Source organism: Medicago sativa, chromosome 7 (genome assembly GCF_051527215.1).
Source record: "Medicago sativa cultivar Bolivia chromosome 7, Bolivia_mono, whole genome shotgun sequence".
Classification (NCBI taxonomy): domain Eukaryota; kingdom Viridiplantae; phylum Streptophyta; class Magnoliopsida; order Fabales; family Fabaceae; genus Medicago; species Medicago sativa.
The window spans coordinates 78,172,101-78,198,841 of NC_140755.1; the positions used below are offsets into that span (position 1 = coordinate 78,172,101).

The 26,741-nt window shown below is 32.2% G+C and overlaps 2 protein-coding genes and 1 pseudogene across 3 annotated transcripts; all 3 read left to right on the forward strand.

Annotated features, from left to right (window-relative positions):
• Positions 1 to 450: 450 nt before the first annotated feature.
• Positions 451 to 2,563, forward strand: LOC146908813 (uncharacterized; annotated as a pseudogene). Its single transcript, XR_015020224.1, has 2 exons — positions 451 to 580; positions 1,263 to 2,563. The product of XR_015020224.1 is annotated as an uncharacterized LOC146908813 (transcript).
• Positions 2,564 to 7,716: 5,153 nt separating this feature from the next.
• LOC146908814 (uncharacterized) lies at positions 7,717 to 8,166 on the forward strand. Its single transcript, XM_085729308.1, has one exon. The coding sequence runs from the start codon at positions 7,717 to 7,719 to the stop codon at positions 8,164 to 8,166; it is 450 nt and encodes a 149-aa protein (XP_085585434.1).
• An 11,788-nt stretch (positions 8,167 to 19,954) lies between these two features.
• LOC146908815 (heavy metal-associated isoprenylated plant protein 39-like) lies at positions 19,955 to 23,096 on the forward strand. Its single transcript, XM_085726621.1, has 3 exons — positions 19,955 to 20,112; positions 20,595 to 20,670; positions 22,445 to 23,096. Exons 1-3 carry the CDS (start codon positions 20,107 to 20,109, stop codon positions 22,876 to 22,878), a joined length of 516 nt encoding a protein of 171 aa, XP_085582747.1. The 5' UTR covers positions 19,955 to 20,106; the 3' UTR covers positions 22,879 to 23,096.
• Positions 23,097 to 26,741: the final 3,645 nt, after the last annotated feature.

Below are 26,741 nucleotides of genomic sequence, written 5' to 3' on the forward strand. Positions count from 1 at the left end.
CGTATTTTGCGACAACTTTCTCTCTCATACTCACCTTATATTTTTTTACATTATCTCTTTATTGTTTAGATTTTCGTGTCAATACCTATTTTTCATTGTAAATCTATGGTTATTTTATAGATTGTCAATGATTTTTGATGCTATTTTTCTAGAGAAATAGCATTTTCCTTGTCCAAATAACATAACTCAAATTTCTACGAGGAATGATATGGTCAATCACTCTCATAAACTCCCACAACCATATTGTTCCACATCATCAATCTTTTTAAACTAAATACCTATTGACCAGCTATGCTGGTTTCATACCTTGACCACTTTTATTTTGATTTTCATTACATTTTAAAAATATCCTAGTTTCACTATGATGTTCATTCCAACAAACTCCTTTACCACTATTTGTCGCAGATTTAATAGAATCACAGATTAATACAGGAACTTAAATTGTTAACAATGGTTATTCCATTCTTAAATTTCGGATTCATAGTGGAGCTACTCAAATTGTTATCAGTGGTTATTCCACTGCTAATTTTCGGTTTGATAGCAGTGGAGATACTCAGCGTGACCGATCGTTGTAAATCTTGTATGTCTAATATGTCTGATTTATATGTTATTTTTTGCCATAGTTCTCCCAAATATAAAGTGATAATTAATCATATTTCTATGCTAAATCCACATCAACTCTGAACAATATTGGTTCTCTCAATAGTGGCGTGGATGTTATTTTTCACATTTTCTTCTTCATAGTCACTTGGTTATATCTCTTCTCTTATTTACTATGATATTATTTATATTTTTGCGTATGATTGTTGGGCTTTGAAGTGTTGATGTAGTCTCAACAGATATTAGGTATATTTCTTCAATCAATGCGGATTTGACAGTCATGATTGCGTTACGGATTGCAGTCATTGCGATGTCACAACATTGCTATTAAATAAGAGAATGCTTAGTGTGAGCGTTCTGGTTATGGTTACGTACAACTTTTTTGTTTTACTTTGTGTAAGTTTCATTAGTGGTGAGGATCTTATTTTTTAGACTTTCTTCTTCTCAGCGTTCTGAATTGTATTTGTTCTCTTTAATACTAGTACAATATTATTCAAACTTCTGCATGTGATTGTTGGGTATCGAAGTGTCAATGTAGTTGGAACTTGGAATTACTTTTGTTATATTGATGTCTTGACACATCAATTAGTATTTTATATGAAAAGAAACTTATACTTCTTTTACACTACCACTAATACTTATAAGTGGCGATGATTATGCAGTGGCTGTCATCGACAGATCCGAGATGGAAGATAACATATTCACAAATCTACCGGTCGATGTGTTTGAACAGATTATGAAGCATTTGCCTCTTAAAGATTACGTTGGATTGAGAGCAATTTGCCGTTCTTTTAGGAAAACAGTTTCCCATGCCATTGAAAACAAGCGTTGCTGCCATTTACCTGAACTCCCTATTTTGAGTACAAAAAGGGTTAGCACAGTTAAGGGCTGGTTTAGGCGAAATAATAAATCACTATTGAGGAGCACTGATGAATGCCTTGGCTCAGTTGATGGCTGGTTGATTGTGAGTGACAATTCTAAAAGAGGTATTGCAAAAATTTTCTTTTTGAATCCAGTGACTGATGTTAGAATCACGATACCCTCAAAGTTGTACATGCCTCCCACGTCTTCCATCGTCAATGATAGACAATTATTTGTGAGAAAAATGGTGGCCTCTTCGGCACCAAATTGTGATGGTTCTGATTGTTATTTAGTCGTTCTTTTGAGTGATTATCGTCACATTGCAATTTACAAACTCTTTGAAAAGTCATGGACTATAGTTGAGCCAGATAAGGATTCAGGGACTTATTTTATGAACATGGAAATTATTGGTACAAAATTGTACGTAACTGACCCATCCTCAGACACTATATTGGTTTATGATCTTAAAGACTCCACTAATGGACCTCCAAAGGCTGAAGTGTTGGCTGAAGTTCCAAGAAGAGGGCCATCAGGATCAAGTATGTTTGGCTGTTATCTAGCCAAAGATAAAACATTAAGAGAGTTATACTTCATTCGTATGTTCTATAATGCCGAGGTTGAAAGACGACGTGTTTTCTCTGAACGATTCATTGTTTCCACAGCATTTGCTAAGCCACCTAAGGTTACAAGATTCGAAGTGTTCAAACTGAACAGGAACAAAAGTCCTATTGGGTGGCAGAAGGTGAAGCTAGAAGATAGAGTAGCTTTTGTTAGTAACTGGAAGTGCATGGTAATGAGAAGAGATGAATTTAGCTATAATAAAGAGCTAATCAGAGGTAATAGCATCTACTTTGCTGTTACTTTTTCTTGTCCAAGAAACAATCCAGGAGAAACTTTAGAATTTGGGACGTTTTGTTTGAACGATATAGCAGCATCAAATACTTTTCCAATGAGACTATAAAGCATGACGATGTTCCTTTCCGTTTATGGTTTGTACCAAGTTTATGGTAATTTCAATGTTTTATGAATGGATTATTAATTATGGTACCACCAAAAATGTAAGAAAAATTCAATTATTACAAGAGCATTGTTTTCCTGATTCTCCCAAGGCACCCAAAATTTCATGTCAAAGTTAATTTCCTCCTTCTTAACAGCTTATTTCCTTCTATAATTTCATGATGTCATTATTGTAGTTTATTTCTCCGTAAGAAAATTGAACCGAATAGACCCTAAATTCAGTGCAGTAGTTTGAAAATCTCAAACCGAACTAGTTTTTCAAACTGTTGTGTGAAATGGTTTTCGAACTGTTCTGAATTGGGTTTCTGCACCGGTTTATATCACTTCAAAAATGTTTATTAACTAGACCATTCAACATATCACTAAAAGTTGACAAATTCATATCACAAATCCTGAAATCAAATATAGAAGGTAAACTCCATTAAACTATAAAATATGGAGCAATACATGACCTCAATTTTCACATATTTAGTAAGCTCCTGTTGCTTGTTGGTTGTGGTGGTCTTTTACGTGACTAGAATGAAAGTTTCTAAGCAATATGGACGGGACAACTTCTTTTTCGGCCAAGTTATGAGGTGTTTTTGAAGGTTTATCCTTAGGTAAAGCTAGAGGTCAGAAACATAATGCGTTGTGCTTGAATTCTTCTGTGGTGGTTAATCGTATTTCATGCAACAAAAATATATGTATTTCTGTGGCAAGTATTTCATTTTGCATTTTAGAAGAATGCTTGGTGATTTTGTCAAAGTTCAGCATTCTTCTCTAGAATCGAATAAGTATACAATTCAACTTGCTAACTAAGTTGTGATAATATAAAAACCTTAGTTTTTTATGATCAGTCGCCTAATTCTCTTGTTCCTTTTTTGCACTCTAATGCTCCAGGAGTTTCCACTCCACATGTTAGTTCGATGTAGTTATCATTTTTTTGGTTACCTTTTATATCATTTTCAATTAAAAAGTAAAATTAATTAAAGAGACACTGTAATTTTAAATTTTGTAATGTTCTTTTTATATATGTATAACATGGTGAAGTTTATAATATGAGTTTATACGTGAATTAGACTAATCAAATTATAAACATTAGATCTTAGTATCTGAAGATGATGTAAGCGAAACAGATACATAATTATCACATAATAATTTCCAAGAATAGAAAACTTCACACAAGCAAGCATCTGTAAAAGAGAAACTAACACATTATAGAGCACTTCTACAACAAACAACCGAGGATGTAGAGTAATTTTAGAATAATAACTAAATTTGAACCAAATTATCCACCTGTTGATTCCATAACAAAGTGTTAAATGATAAAAATTTAAGGCATTTGAGAAAGAAAAGTTTTTGTATGTGATCTAAATATGCAATAGACACAGAATACAAATATGAAAGAACTTAAATCCTTTTAATGATCCTCAAGCAGCAAAACCCTGAAAGAAAGGTTTCATTTTTCACTTTGAGATGCGATCTTATCCTATATTACCTATAATAGTAGTTCCCTATTAGAGTCCTTCTGAACATTGGTTTGGATGAAGCTGTATATGTATGAGGAAGAGCTTGAACAACTGCATTAATTATCAATTTCCAATGCCAACCCAAGGACTACCAAAAAGAAGTACATTTTCAGATAAATGCATGAAAGAGTAAAGGAACTAGATTTCAAAGCTAAATATATGAAAATACGTAGAGAACCATTATTATTCTTAGATGTTAATGTGTTTTCAGTTTTTCATTAAGTATAGCATTAACTTCATATAATGCTATACTTAATGCTATAGAAAAATACATGCCCCCACCAACTAAAATTTCTGGATCCGTCCCCGATTCATACAACAAATCATTGAGGCGTAGGAGAGGCACATGAACTTATTTAAAAAATGAACAATCTCCTTGCAATCCATTTAACAGAAAGAAAAAGTCTCTTGAATCGTGTTTATTTACTACTTTCTCTCTATTGCATTATTGTATATAAATAATAAACATGGCCAAAGCAGAAATTTCTTCCTTGGATCAAAAGCATTAATGTATCTTTCATTTATAACTTCAATTCAAATTTTCGGATAATGCATGGAAGAAAAGAATAATGGGAAAAAAAAATTAATTCTTCTACAAGAAGCACAAGTAAATAAACAATATTCTCTGCTTTTCCCACCAAGTCATAAACAGAAAAATAATAAGATTTTAAAACAAATGTACAAAATACCATTCTTTATTCACTACCTAGGACATGTTTAGAAAGCTTTCCATCATAAAACAAAATTGACTTATCAGTCCTCTTCAATTATATCAGCAAGCCCTAAAGAGGAGAGAGGATTCTCTCAATTTCTTTTCCTCATGTGTTTAGATCTCAATCAATAAAATTCACTTTTTGCTAATAGACCCTCATGTCACATGAGAGGATCAATTCCCCCTTGAGAGAGTATAAATAAGGAACGATAAGAATTTGGGGATGTTACATCTCTAATTCAGGATATGCACATGAACAACTGTGAAATTGATTATGACTAATATTGTATTTCCTCCGGTCCTATTTGTATAAAAAAATTGACTTTTTAGATTCATTGTATAATTAATGTATCTTGTCTAGAATATAGACCAAATACATCATTTATGCAATAAATCAAAAAAGTCAAATATTTTTTATAAATAAGACCGGAGGAAGTACTAGATAAAGTTCTCACAAATTGGTCGCTCAACAAAATCATCAAACAGAAATTTTATTATAAAATTGATCACTTATTTTTAATACTAAGAGGAGAAGTGTAAATGAAAGAATGACTGATACGACAGTCAAAATGTTCTTATTATGGACTATGAATTCATGCACAATTTACAAAACTACAAAAACAACTTCCATCTTTTTTTAGAATCAGCTTATATATTAATACCACCATAATTATACAAGACGTACAAAATGGGGACAAAATGGAAAACAGATACAAAGGGTTTAGCTAGCAGCAATCTATGAAGCATAGATACTTCTAGAACTAGCCGTGTCGCGGTGTCCGACAGGCGTCGGTGTCCGACACTCCTATGACACTTGTCCGACACGTGTCGAACAACTAAAATCGGTGTCCTAAATAAAATTGTTTTTCTTTAATTCGACACCCCTAGGATCAGTGTCCGACACTTATATAACACTTATACGTGCCCTGCCGGACAACTCCGAAAAATATCTAAAACATTTTTTTCTTTCTTGCTTCCACAAAGTAGAAACTATGTTTTGAGAAATGTTGATCAATTAAGGGTAATAGACATTATAGTTGATTATAACATTTTTAGATTTTTTGTTGGTAGATGAATAAATAAAGGTCAAATACTACGATATCTTGTTTTAGAACTTTTCTAATGAAATAACTTGCTCAAGTTAGATGCTTATATTTTGTATTTTGAATTTCATTTTAGACCGTATATATAAAAATTAACATATATGTAGCGATGTCGGTGTCCTATATTTTTTAAACTAGCGGTGTCGAAATGTCTGTATCAGTGTCGTGCCAAGTGTCCATGTTCCTAAGAAAAAAACATTTTCGGTTATGCTGTTGGGAATGTTTTGTTTTGTTCGTGTTGGGAATGGCTGTTTACCTTTGCAATCAATGTAACAAAAAAGAAATCCCTTGTATCATGTGTTCATTTACTATAGTTTCTCTCTACTGCATTAGTGTGTGATACTCCCTCCGTTTCAAAATACATGTCCATTTTGGAGAAATTGCAGTAACCAAGAAACCAAAATAAATTTTGTTATTTTTTTATGAAACTATGTGTTTGTTTTCTATAATACCCTTAACTATTTATTATTTCATTCTTTTTTTCTCTCTCTACAATAAATATGTAAGGGTATTATTGTCAAGACAATAATTAATGTTGCATTGAAACTTGAAAGTGACAAGTATTGTGAAACAAAATTATTCTCTAAAATGGACAAGTATTATGAAACGGATGGAATAACCAAGACCAAATAAAAACAAGATTATCCGGACCTTATTCCCATGAATTCAAGAAAGTTAACACTAAAAAAATAAAAATAATTCAGGAAAGTTAACACTAAAAAAATGAAATAATAATGGTAAAATAGAATTTCTATCTACTTGTCCATTAGTCAATGGCTCAACTAACAAAAATATTGAAATCATTAGGTCGGACGTCAGGACCGAAGATCGAACCATGTGATCTCCACATATGTCTATAAGTTTATAATGACTTTATCATTTCATCTATCCTTGTGTGTGTGTGTGTGTGTGTGTGTGTGTGTGTAAGTTTATAATATCTAAAAAAAATTAAATATACTTTAACAAAACACTATAAATATTTTAATTATAACATGTTAACTTATACAGTCTGCAAGTCCTAGCTTTATCGATAAAAATGTCAAAATTACTTTAAAACTGCTAAATTGGACGTCGTGGTTGAGATTCGAACTCCAATTCCCCTATCCCTTATAATAATAATATGCTAAGGAGTCGTGACCCCAGCCCCTCAACGAGGCAACTTGGTTTTTATAGTGTCATGTTAACATGTTAATATGAGAAATGCTAGGGTCACACCCACTAACACTCTCTTTTAACACACCCAATAAGAATTGGACATGTGTCCCACTTTTTTGTTTCAATCAACCTGTAACATGTTAAACCTTTGCTTAATCTCCCCCAAAACACAATCTTTTTATCACAAGTTCTCCTCTATAAAAAAAACGTTCTCCTCTGTCAACCCAAATGGGTATAATGATTGGAGTTTCTTTCTCCTGAAACCCGAATTTGCTGTTTTAATTCCAATTCTCATGTTCAGTCTCAGTTTTTCTTTTTCATCACCATGCTTTGAATAAAATAATGATAATAGCAGTGATGGAGTTTAGGATTTGTGGGAAAAAGGAGGAAGACATGGTAATTGACCAAAATTTAAAAAGGGCCAAAGATTATGAAAGTGTTTTTGTTGTTCACGTGTCTTTGCTGTTTTAGTTAGTTGCTAGCAAATAAGATTTTTCATTTGTTAGTGTTAATAAGCCCTTATTAATAGGAGAATTTGTTTTGTTATTGAATTAGTCTTGCTTTGTTTTTATCATGTGCAGAATTATATAGTCAGTTACTTATATTTTGTAAAGGCTATATATTAGCCATTTTGCTTTAATAAAGGGATTCAGTTTTGCAAACCTGTCTCACGCTCCATCTCCTTCAAACTGGTATCAGAGCCCCCACTGGGCCTGATAAATACAACTAAGCTGCAGCTTAGCTGAGAGAGAAACACAAAATGAGTGACGGAAAGCTTTCAGCAAAAATTCCTTACTTTGATGGTCAACATTACGATCATTGGAGTGAGTTGATGAAGAATCTTCTTCGTGCAAAAGGTCTCTGGACCATGATTGAAATCGGTTACCAGGAACCTATTGAAACTATTGTGCATACCGAAGAACAATTGGAGTTGCTACAGAATTCCAAAATGAATGATCACAAGGTCAAGCATTATCTTTTCAGGGCAATTGATAGTTCGGTCTTCGAACAAATTTTGGATAGGCTCACATCCAAGATTGTTTGGGACTCTCTGAAAAGAAAGTATGGAGGGAACGATCGCGTGAAGAAGTCGATGCTAAACTCTTTGAGAAGAGAGTTTGAGGTGCTGGAAATGAAGGATGCAGAAACCATCACTGAATATTTTGCCAGAGTGATGACGGTGGCTAACAAAATGAGAAGCAATGGATAGGTTATGTCTGACTCAAAGGTGGTGCAGAAAATTCTTCGTACGTTGACAGAGAAATTCACGTATGTGGTGGTTTCAATAGAGGAGTCAAAAGACACAGAAGAAATGACCATTGATGAGCTTCAAAGATCTCTGGTAGTTCATGAACAGAAGTTTAAAAGGGTCAACCGTGATGCTGAACAAGCTCTGAAGGTGGAAAGTAGTAGAGGAAGAGGAAGAGGAACATATCGTGGAAGAGGACGCGGAAGAGGGAGACAATCCTTCACAAGGGACACAGTGGAGTGTTTTAAGTGTCATAATTTAGGGCATTTTCAATATGAATGTCCCAAATGGAACAAAGAGACAAATGCATGTCAGTGGCTGGAAAAGGCAGTGTCAGGCTAGTATTTGATGGCACTACTTTTTTGTTTCAAGATGTATATTATGTCCCAGAGCTTCGGAACAATTTGTTGAGTGTGGGGCAGCTGCAAGAAAAGGACATCACCATTCTCATAAAAGGCGGTACATGCAATATATATCACACAGACAAGGGATTGATTGCACACACCAACATGAGTGCAAATCGCATGTTTATCCTCTTCAATAAAAGTTCCAACATCACCGCTCCTATTGAGAAATGCCTACATACTTCCTCTGAACTCACTTACCTTTGGCATCAAAGGTATGGTCACTTAAACTACAAAGGCTTGAAGACATTGCAAACAAAGAAAATGGTGCGTGGTCTTCCTCAAATTGAACCGTCAAGTATCACTTGTGCTGATTGTTTCACTGGAAAACAACACCGCAATCTAATCCCAAAGAAGAGTGAATGGCGTGCCAGCAAGAACTTGGAGCTGATACATGCAGACATTTGCGGACCAATAGAGCCAACCTCAAGTAGTGGAAGAAGGTATTTATTATGCTTTATCGACGACTATAGTCGGAAGGGTTGGGTCTATTTTCTCATTCAAAAATCAGAAGCTTTGGAGTGTTTCAAAAATTACAAGAAGCTTGTGGAAAAAGAAGCAGAAGCATCCATCAAGTGTTTGAGGACAAATAGAGGTGGTGAGTTTAACTCTCTAAATTTCAAATTATTTTGTGAAGAAGAAGGAATAAAAAGGCAACTTACCACAGTATATACACCACACCAAAACGGAGTAGCAGAACGCAAAAATAGAACCGTGATGAATATGGTGCGTTGTATGCTCTCTACGAAAAAGGTTCCCAAATTGTTTTGGACTGAAGCTGCAAATTGGACATTTTACCTGCTGAACTGATGCCCAACACATGCTGTGAAGAACATCACTCCTCAAGAAGCTTGGAGCGGAGTCAAGCCTTCAGTAGAACACCTTCGTGTTTGGGGATGCATAGCACACGTGCATATACTAGAGGCAAAACGAGGTAAACTTGATGATAAGAGTTTTCCTTGTATTATGTTACGAGTAAGTGATGAGTCAAAGGGTTAACGTTTGTTTGATCCTAAGACAAAAAGGATTGTAGTTAGTAAGGATGTAGTATTTGAGGAAGAAAAAAGTTGGGACTGGGGTCAAAATTTTAAAGAACAAATAGATTCATATTTGATTTGGAGTGATGATGATTTCAGTAGTGGTGAGAGTGGCGGTGAAGATGATGGGAGCAACGAGAATAGGAATGAAACAGAGAGTTCTCATGAAAATAGGACTCAAGGTAGAGAGAGGAGACCACCGAGTTGGATGGAAGATTATGAGAGTGGTGATTGGTTGATAATTGCATACTGGAACTAGTTTAAGGGAGGAAATGAAAGTGTTTTTGTTGTTCACGTGTCTTTGCTGTTTTAGTTAGTTGCTAGCAAATAGGATTTTTCATTTGTTAGTGTTAATAAGCCCTTATTAATAGGAGAATTTGTTTTGTTATTGAATTAGTCTTGCTTTGTTTTTATCATGTGCTGAATTATATAGTCAGTTACTTATATTTTGTAAAGTCTATATATTAGCCATTTTGCTTTAATAAAAGGATTCAGTTTTGCAAACCTGCTCCATCTCCTTCAGATTATCCAAATAATTTGATGGAATTTATATCAATTTCACCTAACAGGAATGAGCATGTTGTTATGTATTATCTGTTGGAACAAAATGTGTTTAACAATAAACCTTAAAGAGTTTTGATGATAACAAGGTATTAAAAATTGTAAATTGGACTAGCTAATATTTGTTCAAGTGTACAGGACCTTAATTAAAAAGTTACATCATTTATTGGTTCTGAATGAGCAAATGAAAAGCTAAAGGAATCAACAATAATTGAAGCTTAGTGCTTCTGAAGGAAACTCGCTCCTGAAGAGAAAAGCGCTCTTGAAGAAAATCCGCTCCTGAAGTTAGTAAAGCGCTCCTGAAGAATAGTGCTCCTGAAGACAAGAGGTCCAGAAGCCACATCATCAGAAGCTGCGATTATCAGAAGCTGTATCATTCAGAAGCTGCATCATCAGAAGCTATGTTATCAGAAGCTGCCTCATCAGAAGTCATTTCACCAGAAGCTGAAGATCAACTGGATTTGCAAAAGATTCAAGGATTGAAGAATCATCACTGCAAAAGCTGTTTATTGGATTCGAAAACACAACAAAAGATTAGTGGAATTTTGCAACGGTCATTTCAAAGATGTTTGAAGGCATGTGTTTGCAATTTGGACGAAAGCGTTGACATTGTACTATTGTACGAACTGTACAACCACCTTCTCCACTACTCTGTTTTGTGTCCACGCTACAAGACAAGAAAACAGCTCCAGAATACGGTTTCGCCTGCATAGATGTTCCTTTGGATAAGGAATGGATTTCAAATTGGTTCTTCATAGGACAACAACCAAATCAGGCAAAAGATCATTGGTGAAAGATCAAGCTTCAACAACGACTCTTTGATGTGCTGGCAATTTCACAACGTCTCTTTCACACCTCTATATAAAGGAGTGAAGACTTAGAGAATTGGTAATGCAAGAACGCTAAACGAAAGACTCTCATACAAGTGCCAAACCTCTGCTGAAATTGTTCTGCATTCACTTAGAATTTCTGTGTCTCAAAGTCTTATCTTAGAAATTCTTAAGTCATTGAGTCTGTATCTGATTTCTATTGTGAGCACCTCTGATTGTATATCAAGTGTTCATCCTTAAACAATTTTCTGTGTAATTTTGTTTAGTTAGAAGTCTCTTGCAGTTGTGCTTGAGCAGGAAGTCTCTTGATTGTGTTCTTGAGCAAAGGAAGTCTCTTGCTTGTGTGCTTGAGCAAAGGAAGTCTCTTGCTTGTGTGCTTGAGCAATTGTAATCAGATATTACTCTTAGTGAAATCTCCTTGGAAGTGCAAGGGGGACTGGACTACTTCCGGATTGTGGAAGGAACCAGTATAATTGCTTTGTGTCGTTCTTCTTCTCTCTCTCTGTTTTATTCCGCTGCATTTAGATTCTGATAATCACTTCAGAAGCTGTCTCACTTAGCTTCTGATCAAGTGTGTTCAGTTTTTAGGAGAAACGAAGAATTTTCCAAAACACAATTCAACCCCCCTTCTTGTGTTTTTTTCACCTTCATTATCAACATTATTCATTTTTTAGAAGTTAATCTACGGGTTTCATTTCTTAATAAACTCTAATGTAATTTGATTTTAGTTTTTATATAAAGAAAGACAACAACAGCGGCTCAGAGAAAAACAAACATAGTTCATCTCAGAGAAAAAAATGGAAATTGAAGAAGACTGTGTTTCTCAGAGAATTTTTTTTAATTATTAAAAAAAATCAAAATGTTTAGAAACAGACTGAACAGGTTACAGGTTGATTGAAATAAAGAAGTGAGACATGTGTCCAATTCTGATTTGGTGTGTTAAAAGAGAGTGTTAGTGGCTGTGACCCTAGCATTTCTCTGTTAATATATATTTTTAGATGAATGATTTACAATATACGGTCTAACTATTTCAACATTTTTTTTTTTGATAAATATTTCAACATTTAGTTTTTTTTTAAGAATAAAAGAAGAAAACATTTAGTTATAATTATGGAGAATATATTTAATTGGTCAAGTATAGAAAATAAATGCAATCTTCAATAATTGAATATGTGTCCAAGTTTATTTTTTTCTTTTTTGATGAAATGTGTCCAAATAATCTTTCCCATGAAGAAAAATATATTTTTCTAGATGAATGATTTAGTATTTTTCCTTTTATTTTTATTGGGATAAGATTAAGGTACCGTGGAAATATAGTAATTTAACGTAGTAAGATAAGATATAAATTATTCAATATTACAATTAATATTTCGAAATGCACTCCGTGACAATTGTAGTAGAAAATATCATGAATTAAATGTGTTCACATGCACCTGATGACATTTTTACATATATAAATATGCTTCTATGAATCAAACATTTCATAAGATATTGAACATGCTAATGCATCAATTCCATTTTGTTCCAAAAATTACACGGCCTTTTATTTCTTTCTTTTATGCATTACACGGCCTTTATGATTTTCTATCAAAATTATTTTCTTCCTCAACATCTTTCCACTTCTATTTTCAAATATTGTCTTCAACAATTTGATGAATTGATTGTGTCCTCAACAATGATCTTTGCAGATTATCACATAAAACCAATCGACCACCAAATAGTGTATTATTACTATAATTTTACTAAAAATACTATTATATTTTCCTGAGTTACTGCATGAATGTTACTTTGAGGGGGTCTATGTCTATAGGGGGGTCTCCTTTAATTTCCTTGTTAAAACTATTGATTTGGTGTGCAAAATATTTTTCTTTGCTTTGAATTTTTAGAGATTCGAAACTGAAATTTTTTAAGGGAACCGTAATGGAATTCAATTAACTCCTTTTGGTCCTTCCTCATACAATTTAATAGTGAAAATTGTACATAATAATCACCATCGAAACTAGTTTCTTATCAAAAGAAGTTAACTTAACCTGGTGCTATAAAACTCCCGCTATAGCGAGATCCAAGGACAAGTCAATCCAAATGTATACCTATAGTAAAGTTGTCTCCTATAAATCCATATTACGCCGAACCCTTCCATAGACCTCTCAATAGCAGAGTTTTGTAGCACCAGGTTTAAAATATTTCTTGATTACTAGCTGGTATCAATTGTGATTACGTATAGTTCCATGCAAAATTTGTTCAAAAGGAAGATTTATATATAATGATGTATGCTTAAGCTGGTATTATTGTTGTTTGATACAAAATGTAATTAGTATCTTGTACAATGTCAATTTGCATGAGTTTTTTTCCTCATTCTTTATCTTCCACATTATTTTCTCCATTAATTTTATTGTATGTCAAATTATATCATATCAAAGGGGCAAAAAGAGGTGGAGGGCTCTAAATGGAGAGATCTGGGTTGCGGCAAAGATGGCCTAGTTTTCAAGGTATGATAGGAAGATTTCCTTATCTTCTTTTGGTGGTAGTCGTTGTTGTATTTCTCATAATTGTTTAATTTCGTGTAAAGGTGTTTCATTGTTGGAATCTAATGAATAATATATTTACCGTCAAAAGGAAAAACTTTGTTGATAGTTAGGGAGAAATTTTTTTCGTCAAAATTGTAGAATATAATATATTTCACTTTCTAGAATTGAGTACAATAGTTATAAACAATTCCTAAAAAAATTATAAACCATGAAACACGAACACTCATCTAGCTAAACTTTGTTGGTATCGAACACTTGTTGTGTTTGATATTGACATAACACCGACACATATACTTATACTAAGTTATGTGATTTTTTTTTAAATTATTAGTTGTGTCGGGGAGCCAGTATCTGTGTTGTGTCCAGCGTCCCTGTCCACATACATGTTATACTCCCTCCATTCCATTTCTTTTGATGTTTTAGAATTTCAACTATATTCCAAAACTTTTGATGTTTTTGTGAATTTATTATTGTTTTCTCAAGTTTACCCTTGTTGGAAAACACAATAAACTATTAAAGTAGTTGTGACCTTTGGTTTATCACATGTGAATTTAATGATAAATAAGGACATTTAAGTAAAACACACACAAATGTTTATATACTTTAATTACTCCTTAAAACTTGTGTCAAGAGCTAAAACATCAAAAGAAAAAGAATGGAGGGAGTAAACAATTTCCACAAATTATAGTTCAATTGACCAAAATATTAAAATCTATGTGTGCAAATTTTAATACTTCCTCCGTTTCAAAATGAGTGTCGTTTTAGGTGTTTACACATATATTAAGAAATGCAATGATTAAAAGAAAAAGAATGGTTATTTTACCTAATTATCCTTATTAACTATTGGTTAGTTTTAAAAGTAATACTTTGGAAGTAGTGTGCAGAGTATTAATTGGAGGGTACAATTGAAAAGAAAAAGTTATTATTGCATTGGAAACTGAAAGTGACATTTATTTTGAAACAAATTTTTTTGGCTAAAGCAACACTCATTTTGAAACGGGAGTAGTTATTTGTCTTTTGTATGCTATGTGCATTAGGAAGAAGACCACAAGTAACGGCAGCCGCCGGGCATTCAAAAGTATACGGCGACGCCGCCGCAGCCATCAAAACTGTGAAAAACGGTGATTTTGAGTTTCAACAGTGGGACCCATATACAACACGACTACCACTCCCTCATGTCACGTGCAATATATATTTTTGTATTGTGTACACTGTAGTATACTAGTATACATATTGTACTTTATATTTTTGGAATATACTATACCGTAGTTTATGACAACAGAAAAAGAAAACGACACAACTCTCATTCTGGCACCGTCATTGGACCCACCAGACGTGGCATTTGAGAATTTCTATTATTTTATCAACGTGTATCCAGATTAGATTATCATGAAATTTCTAAAACTATTTGTTTTTGAAAAGTAAATTTTTAAATATTAGTATGATGATGATGATAAAATGCTCTCAAATAATTGTATCATATTGTACTATATATTTTTTGGTCTATATATATAATTGCAAGTAGTTCTTTGTTTCTGTTATAGAATAGTCTTTTTTTACAAGTTAAATTTTTGTTAAAATGAAACCAAAAACAATGATGATCATAACCTGCTTTTGTAAAAATAATTCTTTTTGACAGTTTTGATGGATCCTATCAAATTATATAGGCCCCTTATAAATTTGGTCAGAACTATGTAAATTTTAATAAATCAAAGAGATGCGTTAATTGATTAAATGCTCAACCAGTTCCAAGAATACATTTTCACCTCCTCTACCATCATTTCTAAGCAAATTTCCTTGTTGTGAAAAAGTTTCTCATTCTTGTCTCCCATATGTTCCACAAACAATGTGAGATATCGATTCTTCACTCTCACATTTTCTAACATGCTGAATATATCCCTGACCAATAGCTTCTATCTATTAATATGGCTATCCTATTATAAAACAGACTCCACAGCAAAGAAGAAACATTTGATGAGATTGATTTATGCCAAGCCTTCAACCATGAGGGGTTAGAGAAGTTTGGAATTGAAGACATAAGATCACTTATAAACCTCTTTAATTGGGTATATGAATTTGATGGCACCCACCTACATTTGCCCTTGTTTTGACAATCTTGTCAATCTTACCATATATAATTAAGTTCGTTAAACAAAACCATGTATTGGTGGTGGTGTGTAAGTGAACTACAATAAATATAAAGTGCCACTACCACCATTCTCCCTAGTGGTCATAAGATCGAGATGCTCACCAGTATTCTTTGATTTTTTAGAGGTAGTATTCTTTCTTAATCTTGTACGTGATATATATGAATATGAATTGCATATGAATTATAACGTACTAAAATCTTAGAGGACATTGTTTAGATACTCACCAAGTTTCATTTTAGTACAATCTACGCTTTTTTTTTAAAAAATAATAATAATAAAAAAAAAAGGTTGAAGATATAATTTTTCGACAAAAACAAAAGGTTTTTGAATGATGTGATTTGGACAAACGAGTTGAACCTAACGAACTGAAACTAGTTGTTCGTGAACTTCAAACGATCCAAACTTTGGTTAAACAAAAGGTTCGTATTGAATCCAAGTTTTAAGTTGAACAAATTCTTATTGAGTCGAGCTCTAGAGCGTTCGACTCGAATCTTTTTCTGCCCAATTTAAAATACTCCCCCTACTCAAGAGGACTACACATCACATTTCACCCGATTAATTTTCCTCTCCTCCTCACCCCTCTCCATGAAAATTGTATAAAAATAAATTTAAGTTTAGATGTAATACATGATGGAGCCTTGAAAAAAGGGAGGAACTACACCAGAAGAGTATACAAGACTGATTTTATTATGAATGCATGACCACCAAGGGATAACTTTTTATTCTTTCGACTTAATAGTGTAGATCTCACTGACTCAAACCCAATTGATGCCACATATATTTTCTTCTCGAGTTTGCACCAATTGGCAGACCAAGGTAGGGGTGTGTGCGGCGAGGTTCTGCTCAATTTTGAGGTTAAAAGTCATCTGAACTACAAGATATAAAATCTTGTAGTTTGGTTCGCTATGTTTTTTTAAAAACAAACCAAACCGATATGGTTTGGGTTGGTTCAGTTGGTGTGGTTTTTTGTGAAACAATACAATTTTTTATTTCCAACATTAAAACAATTTTAAAGGTATGATGCACCAACATTCCATCAATCGGTTTTAATACAATTTGGGGGGGAGAGGGAGGGAGGGAGGGAGGGAGGGAGAGGGAGAGGGAGAGAGAGAGAGAGAGAGAGAGAGAGAGAGAGAGAGAGAGAGAGATTCAATGGAAAAGAAGAGAGATTTAGTTTGATGGAATAAGTAATAGTCTAGATGATGAAAATTGGGAGAGATTATTGGACGGCGGAGCATTGGGCTGAGTTTTGGGTTTGATGACATATGTTTAATTAATGTTTTCATTATGACAATTTGGTTTGGTTTGGTTTGATTGGTAAAATAAAAACCACACAGACTTAACCGCAGAAGTTGAATAAAGAAATGGTATAAATACATCCGAGTCAAACACAATTTTTTGCGATTTTCTGTTTGAGTTGGTTTGAATTGCGATTTTCTATTAGAGCATGTTTTACAAAAAGCTCTTATTAATTCATGTTAACATTTAAGCCTTACATTTCAAATAGCAACAAACTTGCCTTTATGATCATAATATTAGATCACCTCTTTTCAACAATGATTGAATTGTTGTCAGCATATTGTAGACCTTAGTCACCCCTGTCAAGTATGTAACCAGCAAACTTCCTTAACTCCAAAACTCTACTTGTCAACATATTAAAGGCCTCCGCTACAATTAGAAAAAGAAAAAGTGATAGGAGATCTTACATTAATCCACAACTTTTAAATCTCTTCGTGGCGATACCAATGACCAATAATGAAATAGAAGATGTCCTTAAACATTCTTTTATATTACATCTCCTCCATTTCTCGTGAAACTCCATCTTTAACATCACAAAAAATCAAGAAAATTTCAATCAACCGAATTATAAGCATTCTTGAAGTCAAACTCTAAACAAAAATACATTGATTATGGATAAATATTTTTTATTTGCCTCTAGGCATATCAGTTTCAACTTCATTTTCTTAAAAAATTAATTAATCAAATTAGCAAATGACTCATCCTATTTTTCCGTCAATGTAGGTGAAAAATGATTTGCATTGCACGTACTAGCCATTAAACCCAACATTTACAATAAACCCGACAATTGTTTCAGCGTCTACACCATGTTCCACGGTGTTTCCGTGAAAATCGAATCCCATGTCATATTACATTTTAATTTTATTTTGTGATTCGTTTTGTATAAACATCAAATAATCCATTTCTACTTCAATTAATGAATATGACAACTCATATGTATTTTTTAACATGGCAACACATTAAAAAAATACATGTATAAAATAAATATACACCAACGATGCATATATTTTTTTTTGAAAAAACACCAACGATGCATACGAATTAAATTAAAATAAAAAAACTGTCATAATACGATCATTGGGGTCACATTAATTAATAAAGATGTCCCTTTTTCCTTTTTTTTTTTAAGTAATAGATCACAAACACTTTTTAACCATAAAAAATAAAGAAAGTTAAAAAATTGTTTGTTGGTCATCCATTTTTTTTTTATTTTCCTCACAATTTGATAGGATTGATTTTTAGAGTGAAGATCTATTTTAGTCCCTAAAAAAAAACTACAAGACTCAATTCACTACAAAAAAAAAAACTCGAGAATTACGACGGTTTTCACTGAAACAACCTAGTTTTGACCTTTATAATAAAGACTGGAATCTCCAAGATATCCCAACTTCGTTGGACTATCTTCCAGTCCTTTTTTATGTCATTGTACTCTTCCTTATAAAAAAAAATTATTCAACACAGAAATCAAATCGAACATATCCTTTTATCCTTTCTTTATTGTTTTCCTTTACTTTATTTTGATGTCTTAGGTAGAAGTTCACCCTTCTACGTTAAACGCTCTTTGGAGTAGTCTAGGAACCCGTAACTAAGAAACAACGTCTATTTCTCAACGTAATTGCTTGATCTAACAAGGTGATTACAATCTCATATGCAAATTAGCATGCATATCATCTTATTAGTTGGGGAATCCTTGGTTCATCCAAGTTGTCATGACCTTGGTTAATCACACATCCACTCAGTTGAGCACAGATGTATCATCTACTTTTAAGAACTCAAAGGAAAATCACTCCTTCTTTTTTTTTTTTTTTTTTATCTTATCACTTGACACATTTGTTCATCGTACAATCAAAGTCACTTTGTTCTTGATGACTAACATCTAGGGTAAAATCACGGATTACAATTTTTTTTCATCTTTAACGATCCTTATCATTGAAGTTCTAACAACATGGACTAAAAGAGAAATCAACTCATTTTGAATTTAAGGATCAAGATAATGATGATGAACTTATTTGTTTTGGATACATTTAACATGATATTGCAGTATTAAATCAAATTCAACTATAATTTCAATGAATGCCAAAATATTACCATTACTATCCTCAATCAAGGCCCTAATTGTATTTTTTATTTTCGATCCCCAATTTTAGACCTACTTTTTAGAACCATAGAAATGGCCTCCCTCTTTACCCTACATCAAATGACCTTGTTGAGGGTTGGTTCATTAGAATAGATTAAACTATCGTGTGGCAAATCAAAATTCTAATCTCAATTAAGTGAGTTATCCACATTTAAAAGAATATAATAACCTACTAAAGCGAATCATTATATACCTTCACCTACATAAAACAAGGTAAATGCAAATATGCGTCCAAAAGGCACATGCCAAGAAATTTAAAATAGAAATAATTATTTAAAAAATTATGCATTCAACTTTATTTAAGTTTTTAAAGTCAAGATTTTGTTGTTTTACATAGAAAACTTCTAATTTTAAATTTATTAACTTATAGCATACTCATAAAACAAATATTTTGGTCCATACCTAAATTCCTCCCTATCCAAACAAAACATGCGTGAGGCAATTAAATTACATTAATTAAATGGAGAAAAAAACGACCACCCTAGTTTAACCTTGTGGTGTAGTGGTGATGCCTTACCAACTTGTTTAACATAACAAAAACATAGCTTCACGTGGCTTTATTGCATAACAAGAGAGTGATTGATTTGTTAATTATCATCACTATTGCATACGTAGAGTAGACAATCTCACTACTCTCTCTATCTCTCATATTACTCTCTCCACCTGTTCCATTACTCCTTACTACGTACGTACAACATGTTTAATTTTCTCTCACTAGCTTTTTCATTCTCTCTCCTACTCTGCAAAACCTTGTTTTGATTCGCATTTTCCGGTATTAAAGTGTGTGTCATTATTTTCTCAACATAGCAGCCATTATTTGATTTCGTGCACCACACTCTCTTATCTCCTCTCTCTTATTTCAACTTACTTACCATATTCTATTTTTCCTTCTAACATCTTTCATTTTCACATTTCTCTTCCTCTCATCTGCATATACCCATTTAGAGACACTAAAATGAAGGTATATGATTCTAACTTTCTATACTTTTTATTCTTTGTTTGTTTTTCTTATTTTTCTTTTTCTAAAAGGGATGATTCTTTTATTAACTTTGACTAGAACCTTGGATTCACTTTTGATTCTCCTTAAACTATGCTTTTCTTTCTCACTTTCCCTTTGCCCTAATTATCATGGTTTTGTATTTGATTGAACATATGGATTATATGTGTGGTCGTATGGATTGAAATTTTTATTTTATTTGCATATTTTTATGATGCAAAGTGATATACTTTTGGTTAGTTAAATGATAAAATTTATAGAATTTTTGGTTTCTAAAGTTTGTCACTTTTATTTGGATGGTTTTGATTTTGTGTCTTTTTTTATGTTTTGTTTGAGAGGTTGGATTTTGTGTCTTGTGATGTAAATTTTTGTTACTACATGATAATTATTTGAATTAGGACTAATTAAACAAGTCACTATATATGTGATTTATTATATGATTGCAGAAGTTTGTGCTCAAATTAGATTTGGAAGATGATAAGGCAAAGCAGAAGGCCTTGAAGACAGTCACAACACTTTCAGGTACCAAATAATTGTACAATCATATAATAGTTGTGATACCTAACTTAATGATTTTTAAGAATACACACAAATCAAGGGAATGTTATAAAATTTTGAGATCTGGTTGTGGGAGAATGAATTGATGGGTAACCCGTTAGTGGTAGGTGACAAAACCTCCAATATCATACATTGACACGTGACATTTGAGCTGCAATGCAAACTATATTGTTTTTTAATCAATTTAGGACTCAATTTTTTCTTCCATAATTTTCTTATTTTTGTTGTTAAAGATGGATTCTCTCCACCAGAAGTAATTATATTCAAAACAAAATCAAAGATTAAATATAGATACTTGTTACAACTCATATTTGAATATTAATTCATCACATTATGAGTGACTAACTCATTCTGCTAGACTCGATAAACTTTGACACTATTTTATTAGCATACAAAATATTTTTTTAATATATATCATAGTTCACAAAAAATTATGATATTCATACTTGTTTAATATACATAGTGTCATGATAATACAAATATAATTATTTTAAAGTAAAAAAAAAAAAACTTTTTTTAGAGGAGTAAAAAAAACCATGTTAAGTATTTATGCTGAATATAACCATATTTTTTTGAACAAATCAAAACTGAATATAACCATATTAATCTTGGTAATTTTTTTACAAAGCATTTTTTTTGTTACAAAGCATTTTGTGTCTCGGTTTATGGATGAGGAAAAATTGCATTTTACTTTTGATATTATAGTAACTTTTTTTACTAAAATTGACAACGACCTTATCAGTTAGTACGTCATAAAATAACAATTGTCCAGTGGTTATAATAAAATCTTATGAAATGAGTTTTCGTGATTTGAAAGGAACATGTATGATGCATCCACTTTCATGTATTTCATATATATAGGTGCATTTATAGCAAGAATTGACACTAGCAGTCAGCATTTAGACTTGTATGTATTTGATTCACATAATCTGGAGGAAAAAAAAAAATCTATGCTGTCTATTTTATTTTCCATTTTTGATGAAAAATTCTGTGCTGTCTTTTTTTTTTTTTTTTTAGTGCTTATAATATTTGGTTACACTATTAAATAAATCTTGCATGGACCTTAGTGAGGAGTAAGGATGGTTTATACAAACTCAAGAATATTAAGTTGCGAATTTATTAGGAATATTCATATGTGGCGTACGCCATCCGGTCACTATTATAAACAAAAATTAAAATTTTAAATTCATTTATTAAATGATTGAGGTCTATATAAAGACCATATACATCATTAATCGAATAAACCTAAAATGTTGATTTTTTTCAATTCAATGAAAATGCAGACCCAAGATTCCATATACTTTGCTTTAAACTTTTTGCTTTGTCAACTTTGAATTAAGTTCACTTAATGTGACACCTTTTTTGATTGGTCAACTTTTGATAAATCAACTTTGAATTAAGTTCTTGTGTGCACAATAAAAATAAATTATAGTGTCACTACATTTCAACTCTTGGATAAACATGAGATGAGTGACTAGGAAATATTTGACCGCATGAAATATATTTTACCTCGGTAGAATTTGAAGTTTTAGTGCATGTATGTATTTTTGTTAATGTTCGGGGTTCGAACCCTAGAAGGACAGTGCATGTTTAGAATGACGGTGAAGTTTTATGGCATCAAATCTATTTTCTTTAAATCAAAATAAGGTGATACAATGTGATTATTCTAAACTCAATACAAACATACACTTAGTATATGATTTTATAGCTTAAGTTCAACTTGTGCAACCATATGTAGGGATTGATGCCATCACCATGGACATGAAGGAGAAGAAATTAACCGTGGTAGGAACCGTGGATCCGGTAAAAATTGTAAGCAAACTTCGAAAATATTGGCAAGCAGATTTAATCTCAGTAGGACCAGCAAAGGAGCCAGAGAAGAAAGAAGAGCCAAAGAAAGAAGAACCAAAGAAGGAAGAGAAGAAAGAAGAACCAAAGAAGGAAGAAGAGAAGAAAGAAGGGGAAAAGAAGGAAGAACCAAAGAAAGAAGAAGAGAAAAAGGAAGAGAAGAAAGAAGAAGGGGAAAAGAAAGAAGAGGAGAAAAAGAAAGAGCCAGCCCCTGACCCTGTTTTAGAAATGGTGAAGGCTTATAGGGCATATAATCCCCACATGACCACATATTACTATGTTCAAAGTATGGAAGAGAATCCCAATGCTTGTGTAATTTGTTAAATGGAAAATATGAGAGAAAGTACATGTGTAAATCTTTCTCAACTTGTAATGGAATCAATTCTCTTTGATGAGGAATATATAGGAGATCATCACCAAGAAGAGAAAACTCTCTTAGCTTGTATATAATTTGGTGATGCACCTCCTTAAGTTGTTTTGTGACATTAAGTAATGTGTAGAGAAAGGAATAAAATTTTGATCTATTCCATTTTGTTTTGAAATGATAATGTGATTCAAACTATTTCCCCCCCCCCCCCCCCCCCCCCTAAAAATTGTGTGAATCTAATTAGTTTGTATTTTACTTTTTTTTTTATACAAAAGAAAACTATTGCTCAAGTTCGATTTCTGATCCAAATAATTTATTAGACTTTAACCAGCATTTATCAAACTTTAGATTACGAAAGCTCTCTTTTTGTAGAAACCAGAAGGTTAAACTTATAAAACATGAAAATAATCACATTTTATTAATAGTTGAGAACATTTTTCAATAAACAAGTAATAGTAAATTAATGATGATGTTACTTTCTAAATTTGAATTCTAGATTTTCTTCTAAATTCTCATTCCAAGTCCTTTACCAAATGAATTTGCTACGTGGGAATGTTGAGAAAGTATTACAAGTGAAATATAATAGCCCTAACTAAAGTTTGAAAAACAAAATCAAAATTTTGTGATATCAAAACAAATATTCAAATTTATGAGATATGTGACTGTAATGTGACTAAAATTTCTTTGGTAAAAAAGATTGAAAATGCTACGCATATGGTTTTAGAATGGTCAAATTATGGGAGAATCTCAATCTCTTATGACACTCACCGCCACTTGATGTCATAAAGAAAATGTTTCTTTATACTATTCTGTGGAATTGTCATGTCCTTTGTCATGTGGGACATTGGGACATTGGTGGCTGAAAAGCAAGTTTTACCCCATCACGTTGTTAGGTGAAAATCTGAGGGTACGACACAAAGTTATGCCTTTCCATACATTTATGATGCAAATATACATAATTGAACCTATTTGAGTTGGCATTATGATTGGCTTGAGATCTAGCATTGCGTTCCTACTTGAGTTGGTATAATGGTTGGCTTGAGATCTTGTATTGTGCTCTTCTTAAAGTTTCAGGTTTAATTTTCTCTATCTATATAGAGTTTTGCTTCAGTGGCTTTTCAAATTAATCGATCCTTAGATCGGATATCAAGTCTTAAAAATATATATAATTGAAAAGTAAAAAAAAAAAAAAAAAACAAGACCACTCACACCAATTCTATGGTCCCACTGTTTCATATCTATATTTGAATGATTGAAGTTTAAAGGTCCCCATTTAGTTATATTGGCCGGTCTTAGCTATCATCATCATCATCATGATTCTTTTTCTAATGTGCTTTCTGATCCATATTGTGATTCACACAATGTTAGCTTGTTGGTTGGAAGCATATAGCATATGGAATTTTCTGCTTATAGAATCATAATATTTTTAATTATTTTGAATGTGTGGTTCATGCCAATCTATCAGATCTGCTTAATTTTTAATACAATTAAGTGGTGTACAATTAAAGTATTCCCCTCAATCTTATTTCCTTTTCGTTTTTATTCCTTCATAAGGACAAAAAAAAAAAAAAAAAAAAAAAAAAAACTAAGCTACCACCTTAAACTTTTATAGGTGGTGGGTCATTTTAGCTTTGTATTCCGTCTTAATTTAATCCACATGGTGACAACCTCACAATTTGTACTTGTACATAACAAAGCAATGACATGTGCTTAATCAACAAATTGTAGAAAATGCTATGTAGATTAAGATTTTGTATTTTCTTTAATATTTGAACTCTGTCCAAAGGTTCCTCTTCCACATGCATGCTCTTACAAATATTTCTATAATATTATGTTTATTATGTTCTTAATCTTGGTAATTCGGTGTTCCGCTAGAAAGATAAGTAAAATCTAACTAATAATTGTTTCAACTATTTTTAAGATAGCAATAGATGGTTTGATCCCTTTCCTGTTGATGTTTGCGTATATGAAACTACAATAATTTAGGTTTTTATCACTCAAGTATCTCCTCCACAAAGTATTTGTTAAAATTTGGTGTAGGAATGTTATCTTTTTATTTGGTAAATCCACTATAGGATTAAAATTTGTTAGTCTTTAGATTAAAACTTAAGCCAATTTTTCATTTCCCAAAAATGTGCTCTACTTTGATAGTGATTGAAGTACACTAATCCTCCCAAATCAAATAGCTAGAATTTGATATATAACTCTTTTCTATTTTGCCTTTTCATGAGAAATGTGGTTAATTTTTTTTATTTATTTTTTTACATATTAAAATGCTTTGCCTTCAAATTTCAACATCTTAATTAGGCATGCTACCATGCTTTTAGGTAGAGAGAGAGCTACAAAAACTGTTAATCATTAATTATTAGGACGTTATGGATGACAATCCTACGTGGATGGATTTGACTAATGACAACCTAGATGGTTTTGGACGGTGAGTGGATGATAAATCATCGTCACTCACTTCATCGCATGTCCTTTCAAGAATGTACACAAAAAAGTCCAGAAATAATGGAAAAAAGAGGTAAGAAAAGATTCGAGGATTTACAGCAGAAAATTGAATATCCACACTTACGAGAACAAAAAGTGAATTCTGAAAAATATTATTGTTCATCGTTTACGGAAGTTAATCTCTATGTAATTTTTTTAACTGTATATCATTTGTGCTTAATTAGGAAGATTAATCTTTTAAATTGGACAGGATCATAACGAATGAGGGGGAAAATCCTATAATTAAGATTCACCTCTTTTTATAATTGAGCTAGAGCTTATGAGACGGATTGCAAAGTTTATGACAAAATGTATTTTCATTTGAAATACGTAAAAATAAAAATAAAACTCAATTTCGCCCTTTTCTAGACACGTATATTAAAATTTACTTTAAATGAAAACACATTTGATCATAAACTTTGCGTTGAACATTGTTAATAACTCACAAATCAATTAATTAGTTGAACATCGTTAAAAACTCATAAATTGTATGGGAATTGAAGTGATGTCACAATGTTCTTATTGGTTTTGGACATGGGGTAGATAACAAAATGAACAAGAAAATTTTCAACACTCAAGTGAGATTCTAAATAGACGATACTTCATCCATGTATTTCATGTTTGTCTTTGGTTGTCCTTTAAATATAAGCAAAATAACTTTTGCAGATGTTTAAGTTTAACTAATTTTTTTGGATTGTTTACCTTTTTCTTTTATCGATCATTTATGTCTATATACTATTAATCTAACAAGTTCCAAGTTCTGTTTAAAATATGTGTGACATTTTAATATCGAGATAACTCACATAGTTATGTTAGATTAATCCGTTTTCTTAGATTACAGTATTAAGTAAACGGATTCTTGTAATGTACAACCGGAGCACATGATTTTTAGAATATTATATTCAGTCAAGAGCAAAAACAGAGTTTCCCTCAACAACAAAAAAAACTAAAACAGAGTAATTTACCTTTAGCATATGAGGCATAATGATGGGGGCATTTGAATGTTGTTAATCTCTAATTATAGAACAATTGTTATGATTCACACACTAATTATAGAACAATTGTTATGATTCACACATTAAACTTAAAGACATTAGATTTTTTTTTTTTTGAATCTCTTACTACTTGTCTTGTCAATTCTCACGATCAATTTATAAATCAAAGACTGCGAAAAAGTTGTCATATCTAATTCTCTGTCTTTTAACAAATCAAATACACCTTAAAGATGTACAAAGGAAATAAAAAAATAAAAAAAGTGTGACGGTTATTTAGAGAAGTTGAGTCATCGATACTTCAATGAGGCAAATTCATCTATAATAGACTGTACTAA

What these genes read in the sequence shown, in the direction of transcription:
- LOC146908815 (XM_085726621.1), top strand. An exon ending in GACAGTCACAACACTTTCAG is followed by an intron (nt 20,671 to 22,444) that starts GTACCAAATAAT and finishes AACCATATGTAG; the next exon opens with GGATTGATGCCATCACCATG.
- LOC146908814 (XM_085729308.1), top strand. Translation starts at nt 7,717, where the DNA reads ATGAGTGACGGAAAGCTTTCAGCAAAAATTCCTTACTTTGATGGTCAA.